This window comes from Pteronotus mesoamericanus, unplaced genomic scaffold (assembly GCF_021234165.1).
Source record: "Pteronotus mesoamericanus isolate MK-2021 breed Mesoamerican mustached bat unplaced genomic scaffold, CSHL_Meso_final scaffold_165, whole genome shotgun sequence".
NCBI classification, from domain to species: Eukaryota; Metazoa; Chordata; class Mammalia; order Chiroptera; family Mormoopidae; genus Pteronotus; species Pteronotus mesoamericanus.
In genome coordinates, this window is record NW_026555307.1 from 9825631 (window position 1) to 9843574 (window position 17944).

The 17944-nt window shown below is 55.5% G+C and overlaps 1 protein-coding gene across 2 annotated transcripts in view; it reads left to right on the forward strand.

Annotated features, from left to right (window-relative positions):
* ACTN4 (actinin alpha 4) overlaps positions 1 to 17734 on the forward strand; it is a 68077-nt gene extending 50343 nt beyond the window's left edge. The window contains exons 8-21 of one of the 2 annotated variants that reach the window (XM_054589115.1): positions 213 to 298; positions 3341 to 3433; positions 5306 to 5536; positions 5995 to 6142; positions 9319 to 9469; positions 12005 to 12113; positions 12257 to 12397; positions 12471 to 12653; positions 12756 to 12890; positions 13972 to 14151; positions 14961 to 15107; positions 15992 to 16072; positions 17164 to 17322; positions 17448 to 17734. In XM_054589115.1, coding sequence (XP_054445090.1) covers positions 213 to 298; positions 3341 to 3433; positions 5306 to 5536; positions 5995 to 6142; positions 9319 to 9469; positions 12005 to 12113; positions 12257 to 12397; positions 12471 to 12653; positions 12756 to 12890; positions 13972 to 14151; positions 14961 to 15107; positions 15992 to 16072; positions 17164 to 17322; positions 17448 to 17606 — 2003 coding nt within the window. In that variant the 3' untranslated portion in view covers positions 17607 to 17734. The remainder of the gene's footprint in view (positions 1 to 212; positions 299 to 3340; positions 3434 to 5305; positions 5537 to 5994; positions 6143 to 9318; positions 9470 to 12004; positions 12114 to 12256; positions 12398 to 12470; positions 12654 to 12755; positions 12891 to 13971; positions 14152 to 14960; positions 15108 to 15991; positions 16073 to 17163; positions 17323 to 17447) is intronic. The other variant, XM_054589114.1, reaches the window with a different exon arrangement.
* Positions 17735 to 17944: the final 210 nt, after the last annotated feature.

Genomic DNA, 17944 nt, shown 5'->3' on the forward strand with positions numbered 1-17944 from the left:
GGCCTGGTTAGGAGAGGAAGCCACCTACTTGGAAAACCCCTTCTCCTTGCCAAAGCCTTAGTAAGACAGGCCCGCACAGCCAGAGCCAGGGTTTGGCTTCCAGTCCAGAGCAAGCGCTATTCCTCCCGCATGAGCCTAGGGCCCGGCCCCGGCCGCCCTCCCTGCATCTTTCACTCTCTCCTGCCTTTTTCTTTCTTTCTCTCTCTGCGCAGATATTGTAGGCACTCTGAGGCCAGATGAGAAAGCCATCATGACTTACGTGTCCTGCTTCTACCACGCTTTCTCGGGGGCTCAAAAGGTGAGCTGGGGTGAGAGCACACCTGGCTGCTGTGGCTGGAGGCTTGCCCTTGCATCTCCCTTACGTCCCCAGTGTCTGTCTGTGTTTGGGGTCCTGGCCAGGCTGAGAGCCACCACGGCTTGAGGATTGACCTTATCAGGCAGGTTTCTTGTGACCATGGGCTTCAGTGCCACCACTGAGCTGACGCTGGTCCAGTGCTGACACGCCACCGGTATTCTCTCTGTGAACAAAGCCCGCCCTATGAGGTGGGTGGTGGCGTCTGTGTCTCAGACAGGATGGTTGAGTCCCTGAATCACATGAAATAGCTGAGCTGCAGTTTGGACCTGTCGTCCTGACCACTTAGCTACCTCCGCCCCTCTGTCCATGATCCACCCTGGGCCTACTGCCTGGTACACTGGCTTTTCTTCCCCTTTCTGCATCCCCTTCCCCTCCCAACCAGCCCAGGAAAGGCTCAGCCTGAGCAGGTTAGACTGTTCTCTAAGCTGCCTCCTGCTGACCCAGCTCTCCAGGCCCCTGTCCCCAGTAGCCCTGCTGACACAGGCAGAAGTGTGTTCCCAGTGGCAGCTCTCCCTGAGCTTAGCTGACCTCACACTGCCCCTCTGTTCTCTCCGCTTGCCTTATGGTCTCTGGTCATGGGCAGCAGGGTACTCCAGTTGGCAAGTGGGCAGGGAGGAGATAAAGAAACTAGCTCTCGTCTACTGAGCTCTTACCACATGCTAGGCGCAGAGGCTTAGTCCCTTACACACCCCTTACACAGCAGGGGAGTGCTGTTATCTTCAATTAAAGGAGGAGGAAACTTGTGAGGGTGAAATGAGCACATGCAGGTGAAAAGTTTAGGACTGTGCCTAGCCCAAGTCAGTTCTCTGTCCACTGTTAGTTAGTTGGAGCAGCCTTGTCCCTGCCCATCATGGTTCTCCCCAGCCCTGGGCCAGAGAACTGTGTTTCACAGCCTCCTGCTACCTACCTAGCATGCGGCTGGAGCTTCTGTTTGGAGTGTTCTGCTGGAAGGCACAGGCAGGGTGGGGTGGGGATGAGCAGTGATGGAAGATTCATTGCCACAAACCCCTACTAACAGCATGTATGCCATTGGACTACCAGCTGCAGGTCCCATGCCAGCCTCTCTGCCCACCACATTGCCCTTGCAAGAGTGCTTTCCTCCTGCCCCAGCTACCCCCTTGTGCTTAGAGCTGAACTCTGTGTGGTGGGGGACAGGAGGCCTGGCAGGATTTGTGGGGACAGACACTGGCGGGAAGGCCCTGGTCAGAGCACAGGGTGTTTTGAGGCAGCCAGGCCCCTCTTGGAAGAAATAAAGGCCTGCCTCTTATGGGCTGCCATTCATCAAGCGCAGTGCGGGATTCAGGCTTCTCTAGCCCAAGTTCCGCTTCTCCCAGCCTGTGTCTGCTTCTCAGGCCAGCTATAGAATGCTTTTTATTTTTGTTGCTATCTTTTCCCCACAGGCTCAAGGCTGCCTGCCTGCCTGCCTGCCTGCCTGCCTGTCTGTCTCTTTCTCTGAATTTATTGGGATGACATTTGTTAATAAAATTACATTGGTTTCAGGTGTACAATTCTATAATACATCATCTATATATTGCATTGTGTGTTCACCAAGCTCTTAAAAGAGTGCTCTCTGGGATTTGTTTTATTTATAAATGTAAGGTGAACCCCAGGCCCACCATGAGTATGCCCATTCTCTCCTGATAGTTTATTTCTAGTCACTAAAACATTTGTTCTTTGTTCACTCATTTATCAACTCAACTGCCTAAAACATAGCGAGCCCTAAGTTGGGTGCCAGGAATTCAGTAGTGAAACAAAACACCTGTGACCAGCAGCCCCCACCTTTGTGCATCGGCACAGCAGAGTGGGTTTCAGCTTGGGAGTACCATAGTCTCTTCCAGGAGAGGGTGGTCAGGGATTAACCTCCATAGCTGCCCTGAAAGCTGCGCGCTCGGCTCTGCCTCCTGGGGCCAGGTGTTTGCTGGCCAAGCTCTTATGAAGCTCATCTCTGAGGAGCACTGCTTGGAGCCATTGGCAAGTGTCCTGCAGCATGATGCAGTGTGTGTGTGTGCACCTCAACCTTGGCTGGTTCCTTACTCACCTGCCCGCCGGTCCCAGAAGCAGTGTGTGGATGGGGGAAGCGGCAGCAGTGCCTGCAGCTAACCAAGTCTGGAGCCATCCCCAAGCCTCTCTGTTTTCCTTCCTCACCACTCTGTAGACCCTCCTCACTATTTTTGTTCCTGTTCTGTTGCTGTTTCAACTCTTCCTCTTGGACCCTTTCTGTGCTTCCTGAAAGGTACCTGGTCTCTCCTCTCCTCGTGTGGCCCCCTTCACCCTCGTTCTCCACTCATCGCATTCCCCTTCAGCAGGCAACACAGGACAGTATCCTGTAGTTCTGGGCAGAGACTGTTCATTGTCTCTACCACTCCCTGCTCTGTGAATCTCTGGCTCCCTTCGGCCCTGTGGATTGTGACTTTTCCTAATGAGCCATCTACATCCACTTCCAAGGGGAAGATTAGGAAGGGGTCTAGCGTGCTCTGCCTGTGCACTGACCACCAGGCTTCTCTGGGGGGACACCAGCATCCCCACCCTCTGCCTGCACCACAGCTCTCTGGCACTCTGCCTCGCTGCAGCCTACATTCCCACCAAGGGGAAACTCCATCCAGGACTTGGCCTAGTGGAAGACCCCACCCAGCCTTACCCAGTCCTCCTCTCTGTGGGCCACTAGAGAGACTGCTAATCCATTTCCCCCAGCATGGGAGGGTTACCAAACCCCTCTCAGTACCTCCAGGGACCAGGCCAAGAAAGCCAAGGGGTCTGGCTCCCTGGACAGTGGCCTGAGCAGGAAGCTGTGGGGATGTCAGCAAGGGCTGTCAGGACACAGGCATTTGAGGGCACCGTCTTGCTGGAGCTGCACTTCCTCTCCTTCCCTCCTCAGGGAGTTCTGTGTGGGCCATGAATGAGCCAGCTTTCAAGGGCTATGCCTTTCAGGAGGGAGGGTCCCCATCCCCCAGGCAGCCCTGACAGCATGTGCTTCTCCTGCCCCAGGCTGAGACAGCAGCCAACAGGATCTGCAAGGTGCTGGCTGTCAATCAGGAGAATGAACACCTGATGGAAGATTATGAGAGGCTGGCCAGCGACGTAAGTGTCACTTACCCCACCCCAAATGACCCTACCAGGGCTGAAAAATTGGGTCATCTTTGTTACCCTTAGCCAAAGGCCATGTGACACTTGCAGAGTAGAGAGCGGGTATCACAGTGAGACTTCCTAGAAATGGTGGTAAGGTTACAGACTGAAGTTTGCCCAAGCCAGTATGTGATGTGACCTTTCAGGTTGGTTTCACATGGCTAGGGTCAAACTGGTATGTCACCATGCTAGCTGGTTCCTGGGATCTGGAGCTTGAGTGCCAACACATATTCTCAAGGACATGGTTTTCTGAATACCGCACTGCTTTAGAATTGTCTGGGGAACTTTTTAAGAACTGACATTCCCTCAGCCTTCCCATGGAGGGACCGATTTAGTAGGATAGAGAGACCGAGAGCTGATACTGTGCTGGCCAGGACTGTGGTTTGTCAGGGCAGGCCTGGTCAAGCACTGCATGCACAGGATCTGCCCTCTAATATTACCCACTTTCCCAAGTGAGGAAACAGGCCCAGGGAAGGTCTGGTGCCTGTCCACTGTCCACAGCCAGGAGGACAGAGCCGGAGTTTGAATCCCAGCAGCTCTGCTCCAGAGCCTGACCTGGAACATCAGTTGGGAATATGGGTGTCAATAAATCTCTTCCAGATTCTGTCCTATTCTTTTTTTAATTTCCTTATTTAAAAAAAAAAAAATTAAACATTTAAGCTCCCCAACGGCAGTAATTTGACAACTCTTCTAGACCAGTGAGAGGTTCTCAGACATTGAGATTTCATGGGCCAGGATAATTTGGAAAAACATTTGACAGCCAACCTACAGTGGCCGCGTCCGTCCCCTGCCCCTCTATTCTCACCCAAGGATACACTCACTGATTTTAGAGAGAGGAAGGGAGAAGCATCGATTGCACCACCGCCACCATGCCCTGCCCTCCCAGTGTGGACTCTGACTGGGGATTGAACCAGTAAACTTTTGGTGTACAGGACAATGCTCCAACCAATTGAGCCACCCAGCCAGGGCAGTGGCAGACTTTTTATTTAGCTAAGGGGATATTTTTTTAAAGAAAGGTCTACCATCTGTTACCATCATTTCTAACACCAAGGAAAGGTTAAAGGTTACATATCTTAGAATCCCAGTGCTTCCCAAGAAAGGGCAGTTGGCACCGTGCATCAAGACGTAAACACACAAGGCTACCCTTGTCCTTGGTTTTCTCATTTTGCCAGAAGTTGTCATTGGGAGCGCCTTCTCTGAGCATATCTATTCTGCATAATAACTGATTTTACTCTCTTGGGATTGTTCTAGAATGTCCAGTTTGTTTCCTTGTTTGTGCCCTGCCTTACTCCATCAAAGACATGGGTAGCTCATAAAAATACATGTTACCTCCTTTTTCAGTTTCACATCCTAATTTTTTTATGTCCCAGGCCTTTTGCACCGTGCTGGTTGTCCCCAAGTGAGCCAGGCATGCTGTGGGTCCTGCCCTTGAGACATTGGCAGTCAGTGCACAGGGAAACAATGAGACCATCAGACAGTGCTGAGCTCAGTTGGACGGCAGCAGTTGGGCCACATGGTGGGGTGTGATGGGGGAGACCGCCAAGGTGGGGCCCTGATTATATCAGGAAAAGAAAGACTAAGAGCAAAGGTACAAACAGGAAGTAACCAGAGAACAGCACAATGGTTCTGAGGGGGCATACGTTCCCAGAATTTCCTGCCATGGGATCCCAATAGATATCATGGAGAAGTCTGGCTGAGGAGCAGGGATGATCCCCAAGACAGGATCCTCAAAGATTCAGATCCTGTGTGCCTGTGAGCTGTGGGTGGCCCTGCCCACAGCTTTGAGGGCCCCCTGCAAAAGCCACAGGGCTTCTTGTGGGCCCACAGCTTCTGGAGTGGATCCGGCGCACCATCCCCTGGCTGGAGGATCGTGTGCCCCAAAAGACCATCCAGGAGATGCAGCAAAAGCTGGAAGACTTCCGTGATTACCGGCGCGTCCACAAGCCACCCAAGGTGCAGGAGAAGTGCCAGCTGGAGATCAATTTCAACACTCTGCAGACCAAGCTGCGCCTCAGCAACCGGCCTGCCTTCATGCCCTCTGAGGGCAGGATGGTCTCGGTGAGGGCAGGGCTCTGAGGGCGGAGGGGACCAGGACCCGGGAGCTGCAGATTCGCCAGAATACCCCCAGGCTTATTGTCTTCCCTAGAATGCACAGCCTTTGGGGTGCAGCACTGACACTTTACCACCACCACAACATACCCCCTCTACCACTCCTTAGATTTTTACACCCATCAACAACCACACCATAGTTTGTGTGGAATTGTTTTAATTTGGAACCCCTGTTGGCCATGACTCCAGCCCCATCACCAAGTTCTTGAGACCCCTTCATTTTCATGTATTAATTTAATGCAAAAGAACTGATTGTTCCTGGTAGGTTGGTGGGCCCTGTCTGGGTACACATATACAGCAAAGCAGTAGGTAAACATGACCTGGCCCACTTAGTATCTCTCAGGGAGGCATTGCCCTTCTGGGTGCCCCAGCCCCTATGATAGCCTGGCCCTCACCTGCACCTGCAGGATATCAACAATGGCTGGCAGCACCTGGAGCAGGCTGAGAAGGGCTACGAGGAGTGGCTGCTGAATGAGATCCGGAGGCTGGAGCGGCTTGACCACCTCGCAGAAAAGTTCCGGCAGAAAGCCTCTATTCACGAGGCCTGGACTGACGGTATGGTCCTCCCAGCTCCCTTGCTGCATTCCTGTGTCTGAGACACACACGCTCAGAAACAGCCCCCTCCCTTTCATGCTGCTTGGGGGCAAGTATGCCAGAAATGCTGCTTTGGGTTCATCCAGCCTCAGACAGCAAGAAACAATTTGGATTCTGGCCCTCTGATTGCCCATCTGCTCTGGTCTCAGAGATTACTTACAGGTGGGTCCCTTCCTGGGTCATCGGAGACCAGTCATTCAGGAATGCAACCACGTCCCATTCATAGGGAATCGATCCTGTCCCTGTCCACTCTGCTTATGTCTCCTGGGCCAGGCCAGGAGTCAGGGGCGGGCCCTCTTATCCCTGGCAGCCCGTGTGCATACAGTCAGCCTTCCCTCTCCACATCCTTTGTGACCGAGGACCTCACATTGCGTGGGTCTGTGTTCCCGAGCATGATCCTTAAAGGCAAGACCTAGCTGCCTCTTGAACCACAGACAGTACTCACTGATTGCCAGCCACCCAGAGCCTCCTTCCAAGGGGCCTGGCCCCACTGCAGGATGGCTTCTCCCAAAAGGGCAGCAGTGCCTCCTGTTTCTCAGCAGCTCTGCAGCTGCCTGTTCCCTTGGCTTGGGATGTGGAATTCCATCACGTCCCTGGCCCTCGGTCAGGACCCACACCATGGTTGGGATTCCAGATACCAGGGGCCTAAAAGCCTTCAGGAAACAGCCAGTGGCTGGGAAAGCCAAGAGCCACCCACAGGACTCCTGCACTCGCACTTCCTTCCCAAGTGTCTTTGCCCTCCTGCTCTTACCGAACTCAAGGGGCTCACCCACTGCCGCCACTCCATCCAGCTGATTTCACACTTGCATTGCTCACGATGATATTCCATCCCTCCCATCCCCACAGCTCACCATGACATCCTCACTGAACCTCAGGGGAGCTACTCCATTCCCCTCTCCCAGCTGCTTGTCAGACAGCCCCAACACTGGCCAGATGCGGAAACCTACTCAAAGGCCCCAGCCCTGTCAGCATGGGAACACAACTCTATGATCTGCAGACCTGGGCCCACATCACTGTGTCCCTGGCTACATCCCAGCTAATGCTCTCCACACATTAACTCAGGCCACTGTTCTCTGGCAGTAGCCACCAGATCAGAGTTCTCCCCTACCCTTTGCCAGGAAAGGAATGCAGAGGGAGGTTCCGGGAGCCGGGGCAAGCGAGAGGCCTGGGCCAGGGATGCAGGCACCTCCCTTGCGCCTCAGAGAAAAGACACCCATGGCTTTATCCCTGACCCTGGAAGAGAGGCTGTTGGCATTTACTTCATTCATTTGTTCATTCATTCCACAAACACCTTGTGAGCCTCTTCCCTTCACGTGGTAGTTTCCCAGATAGGCGAGGTCCCTGCCCAGGGAACCTGCAATCCAGCAGATTTTGGCATTTCTCACATCAGAGGGCATTTTGCACATAGGTGGACTTTATAGCACCCAAACCTCATGCTCAGACTGAGTTATTTCCTCCCGTCATCCACGTTTTGCGCATCCATTGTCATTTCACAGGCTCCAGGTGTAATCCTTCCAGATTTCCCTTCTGGGACCTCTTAGCTTGTTTGATCAGCTCTTTCGTCCCTTACCTGGGGCTCCAGGAAACCGTGCGAAGATGGTTTCCTGTTGCCTGGACTTGTGTGCCTCATGGCCCACCAGTGTCTCTTCCCTGGGAGCGGTGCAGGAGCTGGCCTTCATGTGAAGGCCTTTAGGAAAGGTTGGCCTGATTTTGTGCCAGGGTGGACCAGCTGGTTCAGTGGCCTCCACACACCCTTGCCTCCCCACTGGCAGATACACAAGCACTTTGGCACCTAGCCCTGTGTCGTGAGTCAACCCCAAGGCAAGCCTGTCCCCTCTCATTCCCAAGACCTGAAGCCTGAAGTCTGCACCACCCAAGTTTGCAAGAGAGGAGGAGAGACCAGCCTCCTGGCCCATCTCAGCATGCCTCACAGCCTGCAGGGGTGAGGGTTGATGTGGATGCTTTCCAGAAGGTCTTGGGTTATCTGGGGAAAGAGAAAAATGAGCCCCGATTCCTTTTTGTGGCTGCCTGTCAGCCTGCATCCAAGGTGTCTGTGGCTGTGGCCCACCTCTAGGCTTCCGGTGCACCCCTCGCCAGCCCTTGCTGAAACTCTGCTGAGGCAGAGAAGTGGTAACCTACTATTTCAGGTTCCCACCCTTGGGAGGAAACAATTTGGGGAAGAGAATTGCAAGCTTGCTTTTGTAGTTAAGCACCCTACCCCAGGGCTGCGGTGGCAGGGACAGTGGAGTCAGTCTCCCAGGCTGCGCCCCCTGCCTGTCAATGCCAGGGCCTTTCCTTGGGGTGGCTGAGGTTGCAGTGGCCCTGGATCTGTGCCTGCCCTTCTCAAACACCACCGCACCAAGACCTTAGGTGCTGGTGTTGGCTCCGTTTCACAGATGAGCGAGAAGCTGCGCGCCATCCCATTGCTCTGAGTGCCACACCCAGAGGGCAGCTGAGGAGGGAGGTCTCTGAGCTGTCACTCTAGGGGCAGCCTGAGGTGACTTACCTGAAGCAGCCCCCTTCCAGGCTGGCATTTTCCACTGGTTTTGCAGTACCTTACTATACTTACAGGACACACTTGAGTTTCTGTCCTGGGGCATATAATTAACTAGGCTCCAGGTCTAATAACAGCATTTCTCCCTTCAAAGGGCTTGATGGCAGGCCCTGCCTCACTGCACAGCAAAACCCTTAAGACAGTGTGGGGCATGTAGATATGAGATAAGACCACCACCCCAAAGGGACCAAATCCCCGGTGCCAGGGAGCATGCACAGGGACAGACTCCAGGAAGAACCCTGACTGGAACACTTGGCCTTCCTCTATCCTGCTGAGGTATGGGCTGCACCCCGAGCCTCTTCAGATCACAGCCCTCCGTACATGGTAAAACGGTCCAGTCTTACAGTCTCCTACCACTAATGGACACTAAGTTCAGAACACACAGGTTGAATTGGGATATCTGGCTCAGGCCCACCAATACCAGTGTCTTCCCAGCTCCATCCAGGATGATGTTGGGTTTAGAGATCCCTGGAAAGGTCAGGGATGTTGGGTCTACCCCATTTCCTTCCACCTGGTTGCACAGTCCATTGGTATACTCCTGGTGCACTGTTTAAGTGTGTCCTGCCCTCTGCACCACCCCCAGGGAAGGAAGCCATGCTGAAGCACCGGGACTATGAGACGGCCACCTTGTCAGACATCAAAGCCCTCATCCGCAAGCATGAGGCTTTCGAGAGTGATCTGGCTGCACATCAGGACCGCGTGGAGCAGATCGCAGCTATTGCCCAGGAGCTCAAGTAAGTGTGGGCTCATGGGCCACCACCTGCTTCCCCTCCAGCATCCCACTCAGAACAGTGGTGGGTGGTGCCCTGGGGTCCAGCTGCCCCATGCCTGGGTTGGGATCTCCCAGCCTGTTCAATCTTCGCCCCTCCTTTCAGATGCCAGGGCCTTAGCACATTAAGGTGATGCCTTTGCCCGTCCTGTCTTAACCCCTGATGAGAAACATAATGGGGTCTAGATGCTCTGACCCCTTGTCCTGATTCTTCAGGCTCTGGGGGTCCCTGGGCTCCACTTCCCTGCCTGCCACCCCAAGGAGATCCCTGGGGCCCCCAGTAGGGTGGGCAGCCTAGTGCCCCACCCCCCAATCCCTGCTATTCCCTGAGGGACTTGGCTGCACAGAGTGCACAGAGAGCCCATTGTTCTGCACAGCCCCTTCCCTCTCCTGCTCAGAATACACTATTGTAAGGCCTTCCAGGCAGCCGGATTCCCTGCCCTCCCTTCCCTGCCCCAGTCAGATAAACTTGTGCACACAATTAGTACACTGAACCTCCAGAGCCAGTGAATGGGGGCCTTATTCCACCAGTGCAACAGCCAGCAGCAGGGAGGACCCAGGGAGTGGGAGGCCCAGGCCATTACTTCATGGAAAATCCTTAGGCTCTGGAAGGGCAGCAGGGCTCTCAAAATAGCTGTCTGCTCAAAAATAGTATCCTTGGGTAGAACTGCCCTTTCTATAGATACCCCTGCCCTGCCACAGTCATCCCGAGTTCTGCTTGTTCCTACAAGGCTGGGGCCCAGCATGGTGCCCTCTGGAGCCCCATGCAAGGGAGGGCCAGTGTCCTCCCTGACCCATTCCCTCCACACTGCCCAGCTGTTCGGGGTTCCCCATTTGCTCACACAGAGTCAGAAGTACCATGGGGCCTTCACTCTACCAGAATGCAGGCACCCCTTGGGGTCCTGAAAACTCTCCTAGGATAGAGACCTGCACCTGGCACACACAGACCGAAGAGAGCAAGGCCACAAATGCCAATGCCTGCAAGGGCTATGGGGGTGGGGTCGTAAGCAGGTTTCTTAGTTGACGGGTGAGCCCCTGGAAGCTGCTGAGAAACAGTTGGAATAAATCCTAGGTCAGCCTACTACTCAGGCACTGGGATCAGCCACGTGAAACCCATTGCCCTGAGCCAGGGAACTGAAGGTCCCTGAAGCAGCTTTCTGGACAGTAGCCCTGGAGGAGGGAAACGGAGGGCTGTTGAGGGTGCTGTCGGTTCCCCCAAAGATGAGTTAGGACTAAGAGCCGGCCAGAATGAGCTTGGATGGACAGCCTGGCTGACTGTTGATTGATGGCAGTGACCAACTCCCAAGAGCCCTCAGTGTTCTACCTGTACCAGCTCATTTAATCCGCCAACATGGATGACTGATAGCCTTAAATGTTGATGTCCCCTGGCACCCATGTTAGAGAGGGGGAACTGAGGCACAGATAGACCAAGGGCCTTGCCTAAGGTCACACAGCTGGGAAGTGATAGAGACAGGAATGGAACCCAGGGTGCCTGGCCCTCAGGAGCACAGCCTTGCTCCCACTCCCTCTCCTAGCCTTGCCTGCTTGCCCCTGCCCCTGTACCCAGGCAGGTGAGACAACTGTCTGGTCCCCATGTCCTTCCTGTTCCTTCCCAAAGTTGTTCTCTGCTCTCCATACCTCACAGGAGGCCACCAAGGTTTTGCCTGTACACCAAGTTCATAGGGCTCTGCTGCCAACAGTATCCAAGTGTCTGGACCGCAGGAGATGGGAATCCTTGGGCCGATGTGGGGAAGTGGAAGGGCAGGGAGCATGTGGAAGGCTAGGGGTCAGGAATGATTATCAGCCTACGGTTTCCCAAACCGCAGTCATTGGAATAATAATAACACCTATGCCCTAATCAGCTCACTGTTTTCTTTATTACCAATTGCTTAGAATTAGATCACAGGCCAGTTATGTTTTTCTTAACACCCATTAAAATAAATATACAACCTACCTGCTGGGTGCCAAGGACTGCTCTCAGCACTTCACACACATTAAGTGGCCTGCTCTCCAAAATAACCCCCCTACAGCATCACAGACAAGAAAACCGAAAACAGGGTCCCTTCACCCAAGGCCACAGAAGTACAAAATTAAGGAACCAGAAATCAGATGTAGGGAACCCGGCTACAGAGCCCATGTTCTCTAGCCAGTGCACTCTGCTTGGCTTTCTTTAAATGTGGAAAGCAGTCCACATACAGCCTTGGTTGAGAGCCACGCTCTGTGCCCCTCCGCACCCACTGCACAATCGTAGCTTATCAACTAACAGAGCTAGTGAGCAGGAGGAAGCCCGTACCCCCTTCATGATCCCCTCCCCCAGCCCACCTCTGAATTCCTCCTACCCTGTGGGGGGGCCATGGGTCAGAGGGGTGATGGATAACTGATAGCCTTCAACATTGATATCCCCTGGTACCAGGGCCCAGGACCCTTGGGGGGCGGGTGGGTCCAAGCATACCCATTACTGACCCCTGCCGGATCTTACTGCCCTCTGCCTGGCCCACAGTGAGCTGGATTACTACGACTCCCACAACGTCAACACTCGGTGCCAGAAGATTTGCGACCAGTGGGATGCCCTTGGCTCTCTGACCCACAGTCGCAGAGAAGCCTTGGAGGTGAGGAGGGGGCAATACCACCCTGGAGCCCAGATTCCCTGCTGCTCTTGATGCCCAGATCTTTGAGCTTCCCCACCATTCACCCCCTCCTACTTGCTGACTGACCTCCCACCTCTGTCCCTGTTCCTCCCCACACACACCAGAAAACAGAGAAGCAGCTGGAGACCATTGACCAGCTGCATCTGGAGTACGCCAAGCGGGCGGCTCCCTTCAACAACTGGATGGAGAGTGCCATGGAGGACCTCCAGGACATGTTCATCGTCCACACCATTGAGGAGATTGAGGTCCGCCCCCACCCATCCTTCTTGTGGGACCTCCGAGGGACTGGGCTGCCCCTCATCCCTTTTTCTCCCCCAGGGCCTGATCTCAGCCCATGACCAGTTCAAGTCGACACTGCCGGATGCCGACCGGGAACGGGAAGCCATCCTGGCCATCCACAAGGAGGCCCAGCGGATCGCTGAGAGCAACCACATCAAACTGTCAGGCAGCAACCCCTACACCACCGTCACCCCCCAGATCATCAACTCCAAGTGGGAGAAGGTGGGTGGTGCCTGTCAACAGGGCCAGGGCAGGGGCAGGGCTGGCCAGGTGAGGGGCCTGACACCCTGACTGCTCCTGCTCCTGCTCTGTGCCCTTCCCTAGGTGCAGCAGCTGGTGCCCAAGCGAGACCATGCCCTCCTGGAGGAGCAGAGCAAACAGCAGTCCAACGAGCATCTCCGCCGCCAGTTTGCCAGCCAGGCCAACATTGTGGGGCCCTGGATCCAGACTAAGATGGAGGTGAGGGGCCGTTGTCCTAGCCCTGCTGAGCCCAGGGCAGAGTTGGGAAAGAATCCCCGGTAAGCAGGAGGCCCGTGAGCAGACAGTCACCTGCGCCTGGGGGGACATCGCCTGTGCTCTTAGGGCCAGCAGACATGGAGGCCTAGTGGATGCAGGTCCCAGCTCTCGCCGGCTGGGTGTCCTGACCTGTGGCGGGATTAGGAGGGTGTATAAGATGATATGGATGGAAATGGCAGCCCCACCCAGAGGGCTACTTGGCTGAGGAGTCAGAGACGGGATTCAAGTCTTGACTCTGCCCTGGACTGATGATTGTGAGCTCAGTCACAATTTAACCTTGCTTCACAGTTTTCTCATCTCTAAAATGGGGGCAAAAAGTTACTTCATTTCCACAGCAAATGCTGCCATGCACTGCTCTGTGCCGGCTCTGCTTCAGGTGCTGAGGTATGGCTGTCGCCAAGGTCCCAGCTTGGACCCTCACAGTGTGCTCACAGTGACCCTTGTGACTTAGCCATGGGTCATTATGAAGGTTCGTAATCATGCCAACTGTGACTCTGGCCGCCTCTGACTAAGTGCTTACTACCCACCAGGGGTATGTTGACCAGAGTGGCCTTGCTGAAACTCACAACAACCTGGGAGGGGGGCGGGCAGCTCCACCCCAGGCTGAGTGCCAGCCGCATAGCGTGGCCACCGAGGGAGCCAAGGCATTGGGGGGTGCCCATGCTCAGAAGCCACCGGCTCTGAAGTCAGCCAGGCCTGGTTCAGATCCTGAGCTCGGCCTCTTACTGTGTGAGAAGTTCCTCTGTTTGGGCCTCAATTCCCACATCTGTATACAGGGCCTGTCGCAGTGAGTTAAGTGTGCATTGAGATTAGGCATGTGTAGCACTTCACACTCCCCAGTGTGGCTGCTTTTACACTGGAGGGTGAGACTGGAACGGACCGTCATGGGAGCCACGGGCCTTTCAGAAGCGGGACCCTGGGCAAGGGCCGTGGACTGGGCACCCTGGCAGGGAGGCAACCAGCGACAGAGATGTCTGGGGGCCTGGTTGTGGCCCCACCCCCAGCGGCACCCACTTCTGTGCAGGAAATCGGGCGCATCTCCATTGAGATGAATGGGACCCTGGAGGACCAGCTGAACCACCTAAAGCAGTATGAGCGCAGCATTGTGGACTATAAGCCGAACCTGGACCTGCTGGAGCAGCAGCACCAGCTCATCCAGGAGGCCCTCATCTTTGACAACAAGCACACCAATTATACCATGGAGGTACGCTGTACCCGTCAGATGCCCCGCACCCTGGTTCCCCAGTCCCTAGCATGGAAGGGCCCTGTGCAGCCCAGTAGGAGCATCTGCTGCTTCCTGTATCTCCTCTTTCACTCCAACTGAAAAGACTAGATCAAAATGTGTACACATTTTTAAAAATCACTGTTTCCTTAACACTGTGCTCCCATCACCATGACAACACATCTCAGGACAAGCTTTTGAGAGAGCTAGGAGGGCAGCACCTGCCCTCACTGTGGCCTTAGCAGTTGGTTCTCACTTGAGGACACAGATCCAGCCAGTGTGTGCGGGAGTCCATGCATACCTGCTCTCTGTCGGGGTTACACCGCCAGGGCTGGTCACCATCATGTTGGTAGCTTGAAATCGTCCATGGTGACAGTATTTACACTGTGCACACCAGATGCCCAAGGTGCGGGGGGGTTTCTCCCCAGAAAACCAGTTAAACATTGACCAGCATACCTCTGCAAAGTTTCCACATGGACCCTGCGCAGGTATTGGGCCCTGGCCCCCTGCTACCTCTGTCACCAGATATATACTAAGGTGACACGAACCCTGCTGTTGGGCAGAGACAGCAGGTGGGCGCCATGCCTGTGCTCCTTTGTGAAGATGAGGTGCACAAGAGAGCATGGGCCTGGACTAGCATTTGGGAGAGAGTTAAGGTGAGCCTCGCTCCTAGCCACACACCTCCTCCCTGTGAGGAGAACCCAGTTCCAAGCCCCCCTCAGGCTGCAGCTATGGTGGTCCTAGCACCTCCACTAGCCCTGCCTGCAGTCGTACCCTCCTTCCTCCCGCAGCACATTCGTGTGGGCTGGGAGCAGCTGCTTACCACCATCGCCCGCACCATCAATGAGGTTGAGAACCAGATTCTCACCCGAGATGCCAAGGGCATCAGCCAGGAGCAGATGCAGGAGTTCCGGGCATCTTTCAACCACTTTGACAAGGTTAGCAACTCCCTCTGCCCCTTGGCATGTTCCCTCTCCACTGCCACCATTGTCACTGTCTCATCTTCCTCCCTCCATCTTTGCATCTGTCGGTTCATTCACATCACAATTGGTATGTTATCAGCCACCATTCACAGGGGTTGGCAGGGCCTCAGCCATGGAAGGGGGGTATAGACGTGCATCACCTTGACCCACAGCGTGAGTGATTTCCCTTGGGAGGAGAAAGGGGTTCCCAAGCCCTCCTTCCAGCTGTGCACCCTTGTCAACCTGCCTGTGAGATCCTGGGACAGACTAAATACCAGCACACCTCAGATTTGAGCCCTGGCCTATGAACCTGGTCCACACTTACACATAGTGTTCTTAAAATTCAGGTTTAGCCTGGCAGCCCCTTTAGAAAGGCCAGAGTGCCAGTGTTTCCCCAGTCCTCATTTACTGCAGGGCCTGATATGTAACCTGCCTTCTTCCTGTGGATAGGAATGTGCAGCCTCAGCCCTACACCGTCAAGCAGGGACCCTCACGTTCCAAGCAGGGTGGGGTGCAGTACCTTTTCTCCCACCCCATACCCTGGAGGCGAGGTGTGCTCTCCCCTTCCTCCGAGTCCTGGGACTCAATTTTCAATTCTGCACCATTCAGCTCCCACCCCTGCTCTCGCCCAGAGGAGAGGAGGTGGGAGGAGACCTCTGCCCTCCAGGCCACCCACACCTCTCCACCTGCCCCAACTGTCCTTGGCCATCACCCTGTTCCCATCACCTCTAACTCTGTTTCCCTCCTTCATGTGTTCCCCTCCCTTGCCCTCTGCATGTAACCCTGGCCCTTCTCCCCACCTCTGCGCTGGCCTGGTTTCCACACCGCCCCTTGCACACCTGCCTTTGGACACCTGGCAGGACCACGGCGGGGCACTGGGGCCAGAGGAATTCAAGGCCTGCCTCATCAGCCTGGGCTACGATGTGGAGAATGACCGGCAGGTATGCATCCCCTGGGCCCCAGCGAACCATGGCATTAACTGCTCTTCTTTCTCTCTCTCCTCCTCTCTGTCTCCCCACCCTCGCCATTCCCCCCTCGCCATTGTGTGTGCCATCTCACTGGCTCCCTTGCCTCCTTCCTACCTGTGTCTCTCTGGACCCTTTCCCCTTACCTGGTCTCTTGGGGCCGCTTCTGTCTCCCCTGCTCCTGCCACTGTCCTGTTTCCCTGCTGTGCACATGGGGTGGCCCCTTTGCCTACTCTGGGCCTGGCCTCCTGCTGTCCCTGCGTCCTCGAGCAGAAACAGACAGGCAGCATGGACTCCGATGACTTCAGGGCTCTGCTTATCTCCACAGGATACAGCCTGGTATGCAGCCTCTGCCTCCCTCGCTGCTATGCCACTCCCTTCCTCCTGCTCCTCCTGCTGCTCCTCCTGCTCCTGCGCCTCCTCCTCCTCCTCCTCCTCCTCCTCCTCCTCCTCCTCCCCCTCCCTCCCCTCCCCCTCCCCCTCCCCTCCCCCTCCTCCCCTCCCTCTTCCCACCCTTCTTCCTCTCCCTCTTCCCCACCCCTCCCCGCTTCCTCCTCCTTTTCGTGCTAACCCCCATCCAGAGTTTCCACGTCCTCGGGGACACCCCTCCACCAGATCAGTGCAGCCTCACCCCCTCCTCCTCCTGCTGCATCTGCTGGTCTGGGGTCCCTCCGATGACTCCCTGAGCTTCCCACCCTGTTCTTGGAAGTCTGCAGAGAGAGATCAGGCCTCTGGTTCTCTCCCCCTTTTCTTTCTCTTTCTCTCTTTCTTCCCCACCCTCCAGAGCTAACTTGTGAGCCTAGGGCTGAGGAGCATCAAACCTGTTTGATGTATACCCCACTCCCCACTTCCCAAAAACGTGGGAGGGGAGGAGTAGAGGGTACCTGTTCCCAGTCGGGGGCACATGGGGCAGTCACCCGGGGAGCCAAGACCATTGGAGGCGGGCTGATGACTTGGCATGTGCGCTGGGGTTGGCCCTGCCCTCCTAGCTTGGTTCTGCCACATGGGCCCAGTCATCCTGCCCCGCTCAAATGCTGCCTGTCCCCTGCCCCACTCCCGCCTCGCAGGGCGATGCTGAGTTCAACCGCATCATGAGCGTGGTTGACCCCAACCACAGTGGCCTCGTGACCTTCCAAGCCTTCATTGACTTCATGTCCAGGGAGACCACCGATACAGACACAGCTGACCAGGTCATTGCCTCCTTCAAGGTCCTGGCTGGGGACAAGGTAAGCCAGACACCTCTGAGCACCTGGTGCGGGCAGGGCAGGGCTCTGCAGCCAGGACTGGGCACAGGGGCTGTGGGACCAGTGTGGGCTTCAGGTTGCCCTAAGTCCCACCCTGCCACCTCCAGAACTTCATCACAGCTGAGGAGCTTCGGAGAGAGCTGCCCCCTGACCAGGCCGAGTACTGCATCGCCCGCATGGCACCATACCAGGGCCCTGATGCAGTGCCTGGTGCCCTTGACTACAAGTCCTTCTCTACAGCCCTATATGGCGAGAGCGACCTGTGAGGCCCGCACAGAGAGCCCTGACTGAACACCCCCTCCTCGGCCTCCAGGAGGGGCTAGGGGAGCCCCTCTCCCTGCTGCAGGACCTCCTTGGTCCTGTTCCTCTGACTCTATCTATGCAAAGCACTCTGTCGGTCCTTTCTGGGGGGGTGGGGCGCGGGGTGGGCAGGGAGGGGCTGGGGCAGGCTCTCTCCTCTCTCTTTGTCAGTTGGCCAGGAGGTTCTCTCCCCCTCCCCCTGGATTAGGGGTACAGGAGCCTTTTTGGGGTCAGCACTTCTGGTCTGGTAAATATATATGATGTATTTTTTTTTTAACTATGTGGAGGGGACAGTGGATCCCCA